The sequence below is a fragment of the Rutilus rutilus genome (genome assembly GCF_951802725.1).
Source record: "Rutilus rutilus genome assembly, chromosome: 2".
Lineage (NCBI taxonomy): Eukaryota > Metazoa > Chordata > Actinopteri > Cypriniformes > Leuciscidae > Rutilus > Rutilus rutilus.
Window position 1 is genome coordinate 51,103,741 of NC_140210.1, and position 17,393 is coordinate 51,121,133.

General features: G+C 38.6%; 1 protein-coding gene across 2 annotated transcripts in view; it reads left to right on the forward strand.

Moving 5' to 3' along the window:
• Nucleotides 1-15,367, forward strand: part of LOC311283668 (B-cell receptor CD22-like) — a 31,691-nt gene extending 16,324 nt beyond the window's left edge. Inside the window, exons 3-11 of one of the 2 annotated variants that reach the window (XM_084398223.1) lie at nt 4,152-4,499; nt 4,598-4,846; nt 12,899-13,153; nt 13,251-13,511; nt 14,395-14,488; nt 14,680-14,719; nt 14,954-15,031; nt 15,104-15,170; nt 15,317-15,367. In XM_084398223.1, the coding sequence (XP_084254349.1) occupies nt 4,152-4,499; nt 4,598-4,846; nt 12,899-13,153; nt 13,251-13,511; nt 14,395-14,488; nt 14,680-14,719; nt 14,954-15,031; nt 15,104-15,136 (1,358 nt within the window). In that variant the 3' untranslated portion in view covers nt 15,137-15,170; nt 15,317-15,367. The remainder of the gene's footprint in view (nt 1-4,151; nt 4,500-4,597; nt 4,847-12,898; nt 13,154-13,250; nt 13,512-14,394; nt 14,489-14,679; nt 14,720-14,953; nt 15,032-15,103; nt 15,171-15,316) is intronic. The other variant, XM_084398224.1, reaches the window with a different exon arrangement.
• The last annotated feature ends 2,026 nt before the right edge of the window (nt 15,368-17,393 follow it).

The window sequence follows — 17,393 nt, forward strand, 5'->3', positions numbered from 1 at the left end:
ATTGATTATTCTAACACATACAGTAAAGCTAATACCTAACACAAACACACGCACGCACACACACATTCATACGCGTTGCAGAAAGGGATAGAGTGAGGAAAGAGTGGGTTTAAGAGTGAGAGGATGAAATCTCAAGATTCCATATGCACTTATGACCTGAACGAACCATCAAACATTAATTTAACCCTTCTATCGTTTCTTATGGGTTATTAAATATATCAAATACACCAGTTCAGCTTAAGAGTCTGGAGGTTACTTGCTTGTCTTTGCGTTCCTTTTCGGGGTTCCCTTCGTTGGGTAAAAGGGGGTTTCCTTGTGCCTGGGTCTGGGGCGGCCAGTCACGTGGTGTGCTGGCGCTGCTAGCGGATGGATGAAAGTCTTTGTCTGAAGCTGGTTTTGCCGTCGAATCGGGACCGAAACTTTGCCGCAAAACTTAACTTAGAACCGAGACTCACAACGGAAAAGAAAGGAAAACTTAGAAAAGACAGAAAATTGTGACGAGATGTAGTTAGATGGCTTGAAAGAAGTTGTTTAACCCATGTTCTTCTGATCTTGATTTGGGTTCTTTCGTCTGCGTGTTTACATGGTTACTAGTCTGTCTGGTTTAGATCTTCATCTCCCTTCGCGCACCTTTTCTTACCTTGTTGAGAACTCTTCTAAAACTTTGTTCGGGTCTAAGATTTTAAACTCACATGTTTGTCCGGCCTCCTGGATCAGTCCTGACCAATTAGACACTGTCTTTATTTGAGAGGTGGCACTGAATCACGCGTTATCTGTGATCCCCTTACTCTCTAAGCTCTAGCAGAGAGAACAGAGGCCACAGTGTAAACATCATACTATTATAAGAATACGAAACATTTTACACAGATTTCAATCAAGCCATCTTTTGAATTAAGAACATACGATCATGCTGACAGGAAGCACAACACACTTTCATTCAAACATCTAATAGTTATAACAAATCATGACTTATATATGGGATCTAAGCATATTAGACACACACATAAATGGCAAACACAATATAGAATTATGTAGTTGCATGATGTTTGATTATAAGTCCATCGAGAATTGTTCTGGGATGATTTTATGTATTGTTAGGTAAAATCTCAGTTCTCTGTGGTTTGAAGTGATTTCGAAGCTGTGGGTCATTCAGAGGTCCTTATGAGACTGGGGTCTGTTTTGTGTCTGTGTGGAGTCCAGCAGCTTCTCTGCTGTTATCTTGATCGAGCGCCGAGCTTTTGCCATCTCTGAACCAATCATTCTTTTCCAAGCTATCTCACATTGACAAGTTCTTCCTTTAGTTTGGCTCATCTCTTTGAAGCTTGCATGGCCGAAAAGTTCTTAGCTGGGGTTTTTTGTTGGTTATCGGAGACTGGCTGGAGCCTGATTTTATGGCCCTGGACTGGTAATTTGGGGTCTGGAATATTGAGTTCTGTGTGGAATTATGTTTGAACAAATCACCTGGAAGATTCATTTGTGTTTGGTTCGTACTCAATCCTACACCAGACCAAGCTGAGCCTAAATTATTGTCTGCCAAATTATTTTCTAACTTAACTTTGTATGCTTGCTTAGCAGTGGGCATTTGATGTCAATTTGATGTCAAGAGTTTGACCTCTGCTGATGTCATTTTGCCAAACAAAAAGGTGAAACGCATGGCCGTACACTTATCACCAGCTTCACTTAAAACTAACCAGATTTACTTTATTTAATTTCCGGTTTAAATAAATATAATATTTAAATAGTTTAAAATATATTAAACATATTTTGATGACACCATGATGGTGGTTAGCGTTTGCTTTAGTTGTGCTCTTGACCCTTGACTCTTTAATATAAAATGTTCACTGGCTGCTGTAACTGTGTGTTTATAAAGCACAACTGTTGTAGCTAAAAAAGCCATGAGATCAGGAGATGTTAGTGGTTTATTGAAGATGATGACAATATCATCATGCAATTGCCTGAATCGCTGATCTTATTCAGTGTCTAATCTTTGGTTATATAGGACTTGTGATTTTAATGTTGTATTATAATATAAGCCATTTAATTTAACAGCATGAGAATAATGTTTTTTTTAATTAATAAAGGATTTTAAAAACATTTAATGCATTGAACTTAACATTATTACTTAGCTATCAAGAATCAGTGTATGACTCTCAACAATGGTGACAATCAATGAAATGCTTCATGCTGCAGTGCATGCTGGGTACCACCAATCAAAACTCACCCATATCTCCCAGCATGCATTGCAGCTTTAATAAATTATGCAGCTGGAGTTGATCTGATTATCTGGATATTTTGTTTGATTGTCACCATTGTTGAGATTCATACGCTGTTTCTTGATGTCTGTGTGCGTCTAATTAATGCCATAGATGACAGGGTTTTGTGCACTAAATAGTTTTTAAAAACCAAGTACATTATTTGATAAAGAACACTGCTAGACATGCTGTAGAATCAAATTACTTCTGTCATGAATAAAACCGCTTTTAAACCACAAATCCCATATAATCAAAGCATTAGACACTGAACATGATCAGGGATTCAGGCAGTTACATGATGATTTCATCAATAAACAGCCAACATCTCCTGATCTCAGTTTCTCATGGCTTTTTTAGCTACAACAGTTGTGCTTTATAAACACACAGTTATAGCAGCCAGAGAAAAATTTATATTAAAGAGTCAAGGGTCAAGAGCACAACTAAAGCAAACGCTAACCACCATCATGGTGTCATCAAAATATGTTTAATATATTTTAAACTATTTAAATATTATATTTATTTAAACCGGAAATTAAATAAAGTAAATCTGATTAGTTTTAAGTGAAGCTGGTAATAAGTGTACGGCCATGCGTTTCACCTTTTTGTTTGGCAAAATGACATCAGCAGAGGTCAAACTCTTGACATCAAATTGACATCAACACTTTGACGTCAATTTGATTTTAATTTTTGACCAATTTCTTGACGTAATTTTGACATCAATTTGATGTCAAATTGACATCAAGGTGCCCGCTGGGAAGGATCTCCGTTCTAACCTCCTTCCTCGCTAATACCCTCTCTAAGCCTTCCCCCTGCTTGCAGGCTAGCTTCTTGTTCTGCAAACTTGTTTTGACTGATTTTGACATCCATGGGTTAGTATTTGGGAAAACCTTAAATTTACGTGTAGGCACAATCATATCCTCACAAAAAGTTATATATGAACATACAACATCAGTCAGTTCGTCAATATGTTCACAAGAGTCTTTGAACACCTCCCAGTCCGTACAATCGAAGCACCCTTGCAGACGGGCGATAGAGTCTTCAGACCACATCATTCATCTGAGGTTTTTCTCTCTAGAATAAGGGTCTATATATAGGAAGGAGCTGCACACAGTTGTGGTCAGCAGATCAGTGCTGACAATGGTACAGACTTATATGCCCCCTTTATAGTCCCATAACAGAGATCCAGCATCTTATATTGTCTTGTTGGGCATGCGATGTATTGATAGAAATTTGGCAGGGTCTTTTTAAGTGACACATGATTAAAATCTCCCAAAATAAAATTCGGCGCCTCTGGTGAAATATTCTAAAGTCCTTGAACAACATCAAATACAATGTTCGATGCAATGACGTTGTTAGCTTTCGGATGAATGTACACAACGGTTATAAAAATTTGTGGAAATTCCCGTGGCAAATAAAATGGACGAAGAGATACTGATAATAACTCAATGTCGGGTGTACAGATTTTCTGTATTTTCCTGTCCGAGCGAAATGGAAAACCAAAACCATCAATACACAGGCCATTGTCCAAAGCTGATGATGTGTGTAAGATCTGAAAGCATTGTTTGATTTTGCCAGAAGAGTCAGAGATTCTCTGAATGAGTTTTGAACATTTGCTTTTGTGTTTAAGGTTTTGAGAAAGTGAGTGATGGTTTCAAGAAATGTGTTTTAGCAATTCAGAAAAACTGTAATTGTGCAGCTTGTTGTTTTTGGCTGATTTCTTGGTTCTCTCTTCACTCCTCTGTCTTAAAGTAATTCACACTGAGATTATTTATTTACATTTATCTTATATTTCCTGTAATGAGTCGCTGTTTTCATATAGTAATAAAGTATTGCCATGTTTTCATGGCCCAATATAACAGATAAAACAACATTTACAGTTTGATGAATTCTGTGTTTCAGGGGTTTCTAGTGATGATTGGAGTGTGAGTTACAGTCCTTCACACATCTGTGCACTAAAGGACTCAACAGTGATAATGAGATGCACTTATACATACCCTACTGGACATCAGATCATGAAAGTGTTCTGGACAAAAGGCCCAATTCAAAGGTGGTGGGGTGTTGAGCCTCCAGATCTGTCTGAGGACCCTGAATACAGTCAGAGGCTTCAGTATCTGGGAGATAAACAGCAGAACTGCACCATCAGACTGAGTCATGTGACACTGAAGGATTCACGCATGTACTATTTCAGATTCATCACTGATAAAGAGAAATGGACTGGTTCTCCAGGAGTGACTCTTACTGTCACAGGTGACTTTGATGAGGTTTATCTCTTCTTCTGTGCATTATGTTGAATAATAATCAGTGTATGACAGCAGCACTAGATATAATGTGTGTGTTGTGTTCAGATCTTCAGGTGGAGTCTCCTGAGAGAGTGACAGAGGGAGATTCAGTCAATCTGAGATGTAAAAGCAGCTGCGCTCTGACTGACAGAGCAACATTCATCTGGTACAGAAACTCACAGCCATTAACTGAGAGAAGAGACAGAAACAATGAACTCCTGCTGCAGTCAGTCAGAAGAGAGGATTCAGGCAGATATAGCTGTGCTGTAGATGGATACACTCACATCTCTCCTGATGTTCAGCTCAATGTCATGTGTGAGTGCAGAGTGACTTTTCAAACATTACAAAGAATAAATATCTGAATGTATTATTTATAAAAATGTTTTAACCACTATTTCTAAGACTGCTCCTACCTGTGGGACATTTACTATTGTTATACATTTATAACAATAATATCTTAGTCTAAACCTAAAGTAATCTTGACCAACTATATAGCATTTGAAATTGTTCAGAGACTGTAGTTAAGATCACTTAATCCGTAGGCTATATGGAAATTGAAGAGTCCTTATATGATCATCCAACGCATTCTCATCCTAGGGCGTCATATACTGACGCTTTTGACATTTCGTCTACATCCAACACACATGTCAATATGAGACGCAGATAGCTTTGTTCGGTTATGGGTAGGTTTAGGTCTGGGGTAGAGTTAGGGTTAGACCGCTAGGAGGCGCCTTCTGGCCCATATCTATCTGCATCTCATATTGAAGATAAAGGGTGCCATGTGCGTTGGATGTAGACGAAATGTCAAAAGCGTCAGTATATGAAGCCTTGATCATCAGAGGAGTCTGGATGTAATCTAGTGGAAAAGTTTGGTACTGCGCTCAAAATTTTTTATTGATTTTTATTTTTATTTTTTTTAATGAAATTTTTAAAAAAATATATTTTAAAAATCAGTGCGGGGGATCAGGCGGTTTACACGAGGTGCTGGAAGACAGTATTTGTGGCGTATTTCTTAGGGATCCCAATTCATCAGTCACTGACGTAACTCATAGTGATGACTGAATGGGAACGTCTAGATTACTAATGTAACTCCTGTTCCCTGAAGGAGGGAAGGGAGCCAAGGGGAAAAAGACATACAATGTAAATGTATGTTTTTAGTACAATACAAATATACTTTAGTGCATTTTTAATACATTTAACAGTACATCTTTTTCAACTGGGAGAAGTTACGTCCCGTTGCCACAATCCAGTGGTCACTGATTTGTTAAATAACAAATAATATTCTATCCTTGCAACCTTCCCTTGAATCCTGCAGGGGGTGGAACTGAGACAAAAGTCAAGTCATCTTCTCTTATATAGTGCTTTTAACAATGTAGATTGTTTCAAAGCAGCTTTACAGAGATAAACGTATAATTTATAAATTAGGGGCCGCCAAGACGACACCATTCTCTCTACACAGACTTTAAACGTGAACCTGTGAGAAACGCTGATGGCGTTCACATGTGCATTAAGAATTGGTTCTATAGTTATGTGCGTTTGAATATATGTGCGCAGGTTTGGAATTCCCTACAAACCAAGCCTAAACAAAGTACTGGTCTTTCCTTATAAATTTTTATACAGAATTTTATTTTATTTTGTCACTTTGGGGTAGGTACGCGAAACGAATTTTCCCGACAACGCTTTATCTGTAGAGTGGGAAAGGGATCCTCCATAGGGAGAGACTAGTTGGCACTTCAGCACTGCGTTGTCCGGCAACCGGCAGGCTGCGGGGAAACCTCAAGATAAACAAAGACACTAAAATTAGCGTAGATGCCATTCTTCTTATGATGTAACGAGTACATCAGGATTTATGGGAAGTGTTCCCGGTTCTGGCTGACCTAATCTATGCAGCCTAACATTGAATTATAGAAGTCTATAATGCATTATATGAATGCTAGGTCAAAGAGATGTGTTTTTAGTCTAGCTTTGAACTGACAGAGTGTGTCTGCTTCCCGGACAATGTTATTATTAACTGGCCTGAATTTTGAGATTGCAATAGACTTGAAGGACTATAATGCGTTAAGAGCTCGCTCAAGTACTGCGGAGCTAAACCATTTAGTGCTTTGAAGGTAATTAGCAATATTATAAAATTGATGCGATGTTTAATAGGGAGCCAATGCAGTGTTGACAGAACCGGGCTAATATGGTCATACTTCCTGGTTCTAGTACGAACTCGAGCTCTTCAACTCGAAGCACTGCTACTTGGGCGTGATATCTCTGTGCCCAAGTAGCAGTGCTTCGCCTGTGCTTCCCCCAATATAGTCCCAAGTCAGTATCTGCATAGGAAATCGCCTAGTGTCAATCTGCATCGCTATTTGTATTCGTTGTGAATACGCAGGCCACAAGAAGTAATTAGGTGTTTTTAAAAAAATTTATATCACTTTTACTCAGGACATGCTAGCTGGCAACAAAGGATTCCATTCATTATGCTAAGCTAGCACCGACCCTGTCAAACTAAAACAATGCATGCACTGAGATAAAAATGCATTTGCCCACCTATCTAAATGTAGGAAAGAAGGTGAATAAGCCCTATTTCAAAAAACGGTGGAGTGTTCCTTTAAGCGTGCAGGGCAACCACCCATAAGAGCATTACAATAATCTAGCCTTGATGTCATGAACGCATTAACTAATTGTTCCGCATTTGTCAATGAGAGCATATGGCGTAATTTAGATATATTTTTAAGATGGAAAAATGTGGTTTTACAGATACTAGACACGTGACTTTCAAATGAAAGATTGGTATCAAAGAGCACACCCAGGTTCCTAACCGACGACGAAGACTTAAAGCAGCACTCAGTAGCTTCGGGATTTCTACGCTGTATTCTCGCTTTTTGCTCGCAGGTTTCTCTCTAGAGCTCCCCCACAGCTTCGGAATAGATATTTGACAACACTGTTGTAAAAACTCGTTGGTGATTCTCAGACACCAGAGGCTAGTAGATCAACGACATCAAAGCAGATGGGACCTTCTTTAAAACGTCTTCTTCATTCGGGTTCGAACAGTGTGAGGGAGCGCAATAATGACAGCATTTTAGCAGATTTCTTTTGGCCGTAAAGCAGTTGTTTACATCGCGAGACCTGATATCACGCAAGACTTCCTGACGCGGCGGCCGGCCATAGCCGGCGGCCCGCCGCCCCAAAGTTGCAAGTGCGTATTTTCCGCTCACAGGCACCAGGGGGGTGCGAAACGACCACCATTCAACCCAAAATAAGTATTATAACCATTCCAATGACTCCGAAGCTGTTCAGTTAAGGTAAAAAAGTTACTTAGTTCACCTTTAACAGAGCAGCCATCAAGTGTTAGACAGTATTCTAGATTATTACGTGAGGAAGTTTTTTGTCCAATAATTAGAATCTCTGTTTTTTCAGAATTTAGTAGTAGGAAATTACTAGTCATCCAATTTTTTATATCAGCTATGCATTCCGTTAATTTTGTGAATTGGTAAGTTTTGTTAGGTTTTGAAGAAATGTACAGCTGAGTATCGCCGGCATAACAGTGAAAATTAATTCCATGTTTCCTAATGATATCTACTAATAGTAGCATGTACAGAGTGAACAGCAGCGGTCCTAGTACTGAGCCTTGTGGTACGCCATACTGATTTTGTGATTGATAAGACATCTCTTCATTTACTGCTACAAACTGATAACGGTCAGATAAGTATGATTTAAACCATGATAGCGCAATTCCACTAATGCCAACATAGTTTTCTAGTCTATTTAACATAATGTTGTGGTCAATGGTGTCAAATGCAGCATCGGATGATAAGAGCAAATCATTTGTGACTCTAACGAGAGCTGTCTAGGTACTATGGTACGGTCTAAATCCGGACTGAAAATCCTCGCAGATATTATTTCTTTCAAGAAAGGAACACAGTTGTGAGAATACTGCATTTTCTAATATCTTTGACAGAAAAGGTAGATTCGAGATCGGCCTGTAATTGACTAATTCTATAGGATCAAGTTGCGGTTTTTTAACAAGCAGTTTAATCATAGCCAGCTTAAAGTTTTTTGGTACGTATCCTAGAGACAAAGACGAATTAATGATATTAAGAAGAGGATCTGTAACCTCTGGAAGCATCTCTTTCAGTAGCTTAGTCGGTATAGGGTCTAACATACATGTTGTAGATTTAGATGAATTAACGAGTTTGCAAAATTCTTCCTTTCCTATAGCAATAAATGAATCAAATTTTTCCTCAGGGAGACTACAATGCACTGCCTGATGCGATACTGTAGTAGACGATTGCATAGTTATAATTTTGTCCCTGATATTATCAATCTTGTTAGTAAAGAAGTTCATAAAGTCATTACTGCTGTGCTGCTTGGAAACTTCTGGGCTTGAAGCTTTGTTTTTCGTTAGTTTAGCCACTGTTTCAAATAAATACCTAGGGTTTTGTTTATTTTCTTCTAATAGGTTTGAAAAATAAGCAGATCTAGCAGCTTTTAAAGCCTCTCTGTAAGTAATCGAGCTCTCCTTCCATGAAATCCGAAATACCTCTAGTTTTGTTTTCTTCCAGTTTCGCTCCATTTTTCTGGCTGCTCTCTTGAGGGCCCGAGTGTGCTCGTTGTACCACCATGTTGGACTATTTTCTTTAATCTTCTCTAAGCGCAACGGAGCAACTGTCTAAAGTGCTGGAAAAGAGAGAGTTAAAAGTTTCTGTTGCAATATCAAGTTCTTCTAAGCTATCCGGGATGCTGAGATAATGAAACTGATTAGGAAGATTATTGATAAAGCAATCTTTAGTGGCAGAAGTGATAGGTCTAACATATTTATAACACGGAGTCGGCTTTGCAGCCTTGGCTAAATGTAATTTACATGAGACCAGATAATGATCTGAGATGTCATCTCTCTGCTGCAGAATTTCAACGGCATCAACATCTATTCCATGTGATAATATTAGATCTAGAGTATGATTACGACAATGAGTAGGTCCTGACACGTGTTGTCTAACTCCAATTGAGTTTACAATGTCTTTAAATGCCAAACCCAATGCATCTTTTTCATTACCGATGTGTATTTTAAAACCACCACAATTAGTACTTTATCTGCAGTCAATATTAATTCTGATAGAAAGTCTGCAAATTCTTTGATAAAATATTTATGGTGCCCTGGTGGCCTGTATACAGTAGCCAGCACAAATCTCAAACGTGATTTATCGTTTACACTATATATTTTTACATTAAGCACCAACACTTCAAAAGAATTATATTTAAAACGTGATTTCTTAGTGGTTTTGAAAATATGACTATAAATCACAGCAACACCACCCCCTTTGCCTTTCAGACAGCTAGCAGACGGTCGGTTAAGCCAGTCTGTCTGCTTCCTGACCTTGTGCCCAATTTGTCATTTTTTTTATCTCTAAGACTATGAGCCAAATTACTAGAGAGAAGAGCAGCATCGTCCCAGGAGGGATGAATACCATCTCTTTACAACAGGTCAGGTTTGCCCCAAAAACTTTTCCAATTGTCTATGGATTCTATATTATTTTGCGGACACCACCACGACAGCCAGACATTGAGTGAATACAATCTACTAACTATCTCATCACTCCTGCGAACAGGAAGGGGGCCAGAGCAAATTACAGTGCTTGACATCGTACTTGCGAGTTCACACACCTCTTTAATATTAATTTTGGTGATCTCCGACTGGTGGAGTCGAACATCATTAGTGCCGACGTGAATAATGATCTTAGAGAATTTACGATTAGCATTAGCCAGCACTTTTAAATTTTCTTTGATGTCAGGCACTCTGGCTCCCGGAAAACATGTGACTATGGTGGCTGTTGTCTCTATTTTCACATTCCGTGTAATAGAATCACCAATAACTAGGGCACAATCAACAGAATTCTCAGTGGGTGTTTCACTGAGCGGGGCAAATCGATTTGTTATGGTAATCGGAACGGAGTGTTTTTTTGATCCTCGACTAGAGCGATCCCTCACTGTCACCCATTTGCCTTGCTGCGCAGGCACTAATTCAGCTCGAACCGAATCATGTAAAGAGTTCACTATACTAGGCGCATCCAAAGCAGTATCTAAAGTTCAAGCACTCTTACTATCCTCAATTAAAGTTTGGATGCGTGTCTCTAGTTCTGAAATCTTCTCCGTCAGCCTAACTGTCTCCTTGCATTTATCACATATAAATCCTATATTGCCGACAGAGAAGGCTATGCTAAACATGTGACAAAAAGTGCAGGTGACAATAACAGGACAAGACATTACTCACCATGTTTGTTGACTGATTCTTATACTCACCTGAGCATTTTATGAACTCAAAGTGCGCGTTAATAGGCTAGCAAATTACTAGCGTGTTGTGCTAGTAGTAACGGAAGCTAGCGATGTCAGGTTAATCTGAGATGTTGGGTAAGCTGTATTTAGTAGTATAAACAACTAGAAATTGTAGTAAATGATGGTTCAAAAAAGAAAGAAATACGAGGCTAAGACGGAGCTTACAGCACCGAAGCAAACAAACTCACAGCAGGCAGCGAGGCAGACAGGAGCAATCGATCAGCGATGAAAGGAAACGAGGATACACAAATAAGAAATGACAAGCGCCCTATTTGTATATTGGAATATTCTTGATCACTGGAGCGTCACTTCAAAGCGTCAACAGCTTGAAAATAAAGGCAGACTTACACATGATATTCACATTCACAGCAGCAGAAGCCGAAGTCTGGCCTCAGACTTAAAGGTAGGGTAGGTAATCCTGTTCAGAAACACTTTTTTTTATACTGGGTGAAATGGTCCTTCCATCCTGATAGTAGTCAATACATTATGTGTTTAGAAAAAGGAATGAAAAAAATCAGACCTCTGTAGCAGCTGCAGGACAGTAAAAACTCTGACCAATCACTGCCATTCGGTGCGAATGTAAAGAACCAATCAGATGCCTTCATGTCTCGTGCCCGAGCCCCACTGCGCGCACTCATCACATGTCACCGTTCCCGGAAATATTCAGCTCAAAGCACCTGCATATGCAGTCAGCGAAGGCAAACAAGGCAAAAACTACTTCCTCGGACCCTGCCCGCACTCTTGAACGACCTCCTCTGCTTCGCCCTCAACCCCGGACCTGTCCTCGAACCGACGATGCGGTACTTGTCTCCGGACTCGGAGTGTACGTTAGTCTTCATTAGAGTCAACAATGTTTTCATCATGGAAACTCTTACATGCAAAACACCGTATATGTTATGAATCTTACACGAAATTCACCTTCATCACAGTGTAACTGATGGTAATGGAAAAACGTGTATCAATGCAACCTGTTTTTAGTTTTGCCTTATAAATATAGCTCGTTACCGAATGAAACTTTACCATTATCGATATGCTAGCTTGATAGTGAGTACTAAAAGAAATCTTATTTGTTTATATTCATAGTGATAAAGTTAGGTATTTTATTACATGTGATTCTGACATGATGTCACTGTATGTACTGCGCTCCTTCCTCTCCACTCGTCTCAGGTAATAAATGCGTCTTGTTCCAGCCTGAGCGTTTGGCGTCGCGCGTTCATGTGTTTTGGGGGCGTGGCTTTGGAAGGAGCTCAGAAGGGAGGGGGTGGGAGTGAATGGAAATAATGAGCTGTGTTTATTGCAGATTAAAAGGTCTACAGTCACTCGATTTTTATATTTTCTTTTTCAGAGTACTTACATTTTAATTATGTATTGGTATATAAAGACAGTTTAAACAAATTTGGAATGTTTTTTTTTTAGAAAAAAGATTACCTACCCTACCTTTAATATTAGTGATGCTGTAGGTTTCACCAGATAGCAAAATATTCCTTTTTCCTTTAAACCAGCTGATTTCTGCAGGAGGGTTTGAGTCACTGATGCAGTTCAGAGTCACTGAATCTCCCTCAAGGCGATCAAGGGATCTGCCCTTATGTTGTTAAAGTTTGGTTATTTAAGAAATTCATTAATAATAAAGATAAAGCAAGAAGCCCTGTTTATATATGTTTGATATATAATTAATTTAAACTGCAAAGGTAAAGCATAAATAAAAATGATTGTGACGTGAAGGGAATAGAGAGAATTGAGATGTCCTTCAAGATGCTGAGTTTGATCAGTTTCTGGGTCACAGGCTGGAGGACGGAGGAGCGAGGAAAAGAGGAAGCATCAATTTGAGTATTGAGAAGCACCCATACACTTTCCCTCGATTCCTCCGTCTTCATTTTCTTTCCTTGCAACCTTCCCTCACATCCTACAGGGGGATGTGTTTTAGCATTAAACAGTGAAAAATTAAACTGGGATGTTTGCTGAAATTGTCCAATAATAACCAACTGCAGCCTTTCTTAGAACATTTTCCACCAGCCGTCTCTGATAAATACTTTTACCTGACATCTGTAGATCCTCCAGTGAAACCTGTGATCTCCATCAGTCCATCTGGTGTAATAGTGGAGGGAGATTCAGTGACTCTGAACTGCATCAGTGACTCAAACCCTCCTGCAGAAATCAGCTGGTGTAAAGGAGGAACGATTGTAGGATCTGGAAGAATCTACAACATCTCAAAGATCAGCTTTGATGACAGTGGAGAATACAAGTGCAAGTCCATCAATGAACATGGAGAGAAATACTCTGATGCTGTGACTTTAAACGTCATGTGTGAGTTAATGATGGTTCAGTCACTGTGACATTAAATCCTCAAAACATCTGTGATGTCAAGTTTAATATGATTGTTAATGATATCAATATTTCTCAGTGTTAGATCCTCCCAGGAGCGTCTCAGTGTCCATCAGTCCATCTGGTGTAATAGTGGAGGGAGATTCAGTGACTCTGAACTGCATCAGTGACTCAAACCCTCCTGCAGAAATCAGCTGGTTTAAAGGAGGAACGTTTGTAGGATCTGGAAGAATCTACAGCATCTCAAAGATCAGCTCTGATGACAGTGGAGAATACAAGTGCAAGTCCATCAATGAACATGGAGAGAAATACTCTGATACTGTGACTTTGTGTGTCATGTGTGAGTTTAATGAATCATATTCTGTATTTTAACCACATACTCGTGCTTACTTCCTTACCCAGCGGGCATTTGATGTCAATTTAACATCAATGTGACATCAAACATTGATGTCAAAATTACGTCACGAAATAGGTCAAAAATGAAAGTCATATTGACGTCAAAGTGTCGATGCCAGTTTGATGTCAAGATTTTGACCTCTGCTGATGTCATTTTGATGTTATTTTGATGTCATGCTTTGTTTGTTGGTATTTGATGTCAATTCAACATTTATTTGACGTCAAGATGTCATGATGTTGTAAACTGATTTAACTGATTCTATCTTAAATTGATCAATTGCCATTTCATATTTATACTGTGATCTTATTTCAAGTCCACTAAAAAAAATATTTTTCTAAAAAATGTAATTAATTTAAATGAGTTAACAAAACATCGATTTAACTCAATCCTCTTGCAGATAAGTGTTAGTTAACAACAGCACACATGAATGAGTTGAAGATAATGTTAGTATGTTTTTTAGATCAAAAGTTGTTATAATTTAGAAATAAAAGGCATATTTCCTAGCCTGATTTTAGCCTCTGATTTGAACGCTCTGTTTCAAGGGGCGTGTCTGTGTGAGACTTCAGTGTAAACGCCCACTGCTGTGATTGGCTGACATGCTTGCATATGAAATATTTAGCATTACATGTGAAACTTTCTTAAAAACATTTACTATTACAGCTATTATACGTTTTTACTATTACAGCTATCGAGATTAACAAATCGTGAGAAGTTTTTTTTAAGTATTTAGATCTATTCCCATCACATAAAAGGTTTCAGTGATCTGTTAGTATATTTTGTCTGATCTAGACCTGTTAAACATTGGTGTGTTTTGTCTGTATTTCAGCAGTCAGATGTTTCTCGTCTGTAACTGTCGGTGTTGCTGCTGGTGTCGGTGTTTTACTCGGTGGAGCATCAGGTGCTTTTGTGATGTACATTTGGTAAGAAGTTCATTTAAAAAAAAATCGAATTCTTTATGTATGAAGAATTACTGTATTACATTTAGGTTAAGTGTTACATTTAAAGCGGTAGTGTGTAAGCTTTGCCTCTTTGTCGCCATCTCTGTTTGAATCCTGAAATTGCAGTTATTTGTGGCGTTAAATGTGTTGTTTATTCATCTTTCTTCTGACAGTCTTACTAAAAGGATGAACAGAATATCTGCTATGAAAGAGGTGAGATGATCTCAGTTATTCACAGTGTTTTCCTGCATGCAGAGATGTTTCCTACAGCCGCTATGAGCCGTACACAGATATTAAGAGTATAAGACACACGAGTCTCGTGACCAAACACCCGATTCTTCAGTTCTAGATCCAGTAAAACTGATTTCCATCAAGATCCTCTAAACATTACAGTCTGCGTTTAAAACATGAACTCACAATGTGTGTGTCCTTCTGTCTCTCCTGTAGATCTCTGATCCAAATGAAGACACATGTACAGCTCTTGAGCTCAAGTCCACGACCTCTGACCTGTACGACACACTCACAGTAAGTGAGACGTCAAAGTCAGATACTCCATCACAGATGATCACATGACCGATCTCTCGCTCTTTCACACAGAACGTTGATCGCAGACCTCCTGTAGACTCTTGATCCTCAGAGCTTTTCTAAACATGAGAATCCATCAGTAAGTGTCAGAACCTGCAGCTCTTCTCAATATAATCAATACAACTCTCTTCAGTATAGTGTGATTGTTTTATGTATCTTGTGAAAGGTTTTATAATGTTGTTGATGAACTTCAGTCAGTCTTTCTTCATCGTATTGTTTGTTCAGATCAACAGGAAGATTCTGCAGTGAGAGGCGGAGCACAAATGAACCAATCCTGAGCTATGTGGGTGGAGCCACGGATGATTGACAGGGATCATCAGTGATGAGTCACAAAAGTTTAATTACTGTATAGTTTATTCACCATAAAACTATAAAAGTGGAATTAAATGAAAGTTAAAAGCTGGTGAATTGTTATTGTCTAAATATATGTTAAAATTAAGTCAGAACACCTAAAGTGATGTTCAGTTGTGGCAAACAATCTATGCTTTCTCATTTTACAAAATGTTCCTGCTTTTAAATCATAATTGATCATTTTATTCTGATAATGGAATTCATTCACAATGGAAATTTTTTTTTTTTTTTTTGCTCTCAAAGTGCTCAATATAATTAATAACAAAATAATAATTTGTGTTCCTGTAACTCTCCCTTTAAATGTTTTTAAGTTTTTAAGTTGTATTTGTGATCATCTCATATATACTTGTACAAACCTTAAGGGCTCATAGATCCTGCAGTATTGATATATAATATATATATATATATTGATTCTCACAAGCTACTTATTTGGTATTGATTCAATATGATTGATATTAAAAATATCAATATTAAAATTGTAAATGACAAAACATGGATTTCTGCATCACTTTTATTTGTTTTCAATTCTTTTTTCATGTTTGCTCCAAAACACCCCTGACATTTAGCTGGAGTTTGTTGGTGTGATATGCCTTTAAGTCTTTTTTTTTTTTTATATATAATTTAGAAAATCACATACCAATTTAAGAAATAACTGGTTTTGACATTGGCATTGTTAAAACTGTAAGAATAAGTATTAGTATCTGATCAAAATAAAAAAGTTTGAAATCGTCCATCCCTAACAATCCCTCACATCTCCTGCGTCTGAATCAGAATCAGAATCAGAAAGAGCTTTATTGCCAAGTGTGCTTGCACCCACAAGGAATTTTTCTTGGTACTGAAGCTTCCAGTGCACATACAAATACAACAAGAACATAGTAATAAAAATTCTAAGAATGAAAATATATAAAAAATAAATAAAAATAGTATAAAAGTAAAAAAGTAGGGTCACAGTTGGGTTTAGTCTGAATAAACATTTACAGATTATGAACATATTTACAGTATTTTGAGTAGTATGAATAATATAAATATCACCTGAATTAGAGAATATTACACTAGACAGTGGGAGTCTAGCGCATGTTACAGATTATAAACATATTTACAGTATTTTGAGTAGTATGAATAATATAGATATAAATATCACCTGAGTTTATTGCACTAGACAGTGGGAGTATTGCACTTACAGGCATATGCTTTGGGGGGCATGTTAAGTGTTCAGAAGGGAAATGGCCTGTGGAAAGAAACTGTTCCTGTGCCTGGAAGTTCTTGTGGCCAGTGATCTGTGTCGCCGTCCTGACGGTAACAGTTCAAACAGGGGGTGTCCAGGGTGAGTGGAGTCTGTGATGATTTTACCTGCTCTCTTCCTCACTCTGGAAGAGTACAGGTCCTGGAGGGTTGGCAGGGGGGCACCAATAATCCTCTCTGCAGTCCGGACTGTCCGTTGTAGTCTCCTGATGTCCGATTTGGTAGCTGAACCAAACCAGACAGTGATGGAAGTGCTTAAGACAGACTCAATGACGGCTGAGTAGAACTGGATCAGCAGCTCCTGTGGCAGATTGAACTTCTTCAGCTGGCGAAGGAAGTACAGTCTCTGCTGGGCCTTTTTCACAATGGAGTCAATGTGATTTGCCCACTTCAGGTCCTGGGAGATGGTAGAGCCCAGGAACCTGAATGACTCCACTGCTTCCACAGTGCTGTTCATGATGGTGAGAGGGGGGAGTGCTGGGGTGTTTCTCCTGAAGTCCACGATCATCTCCACTGTTTTGAGCGTGTTCAGCTCAAGGTTGTTATAACTGCACCAGACAGCCAGCTGTTCAACCCCCAGTCTGTAAGCAGACTCGTCACCATTTTGGATGAGACCGATGACAGTGGTGTCGTCTGCAAATTTCAGGAGCTTGACAGAGGGGTCTTTAGAAGTGCAGTCATTAGTGTACAGGGAGAAGAGCAGTGGGGA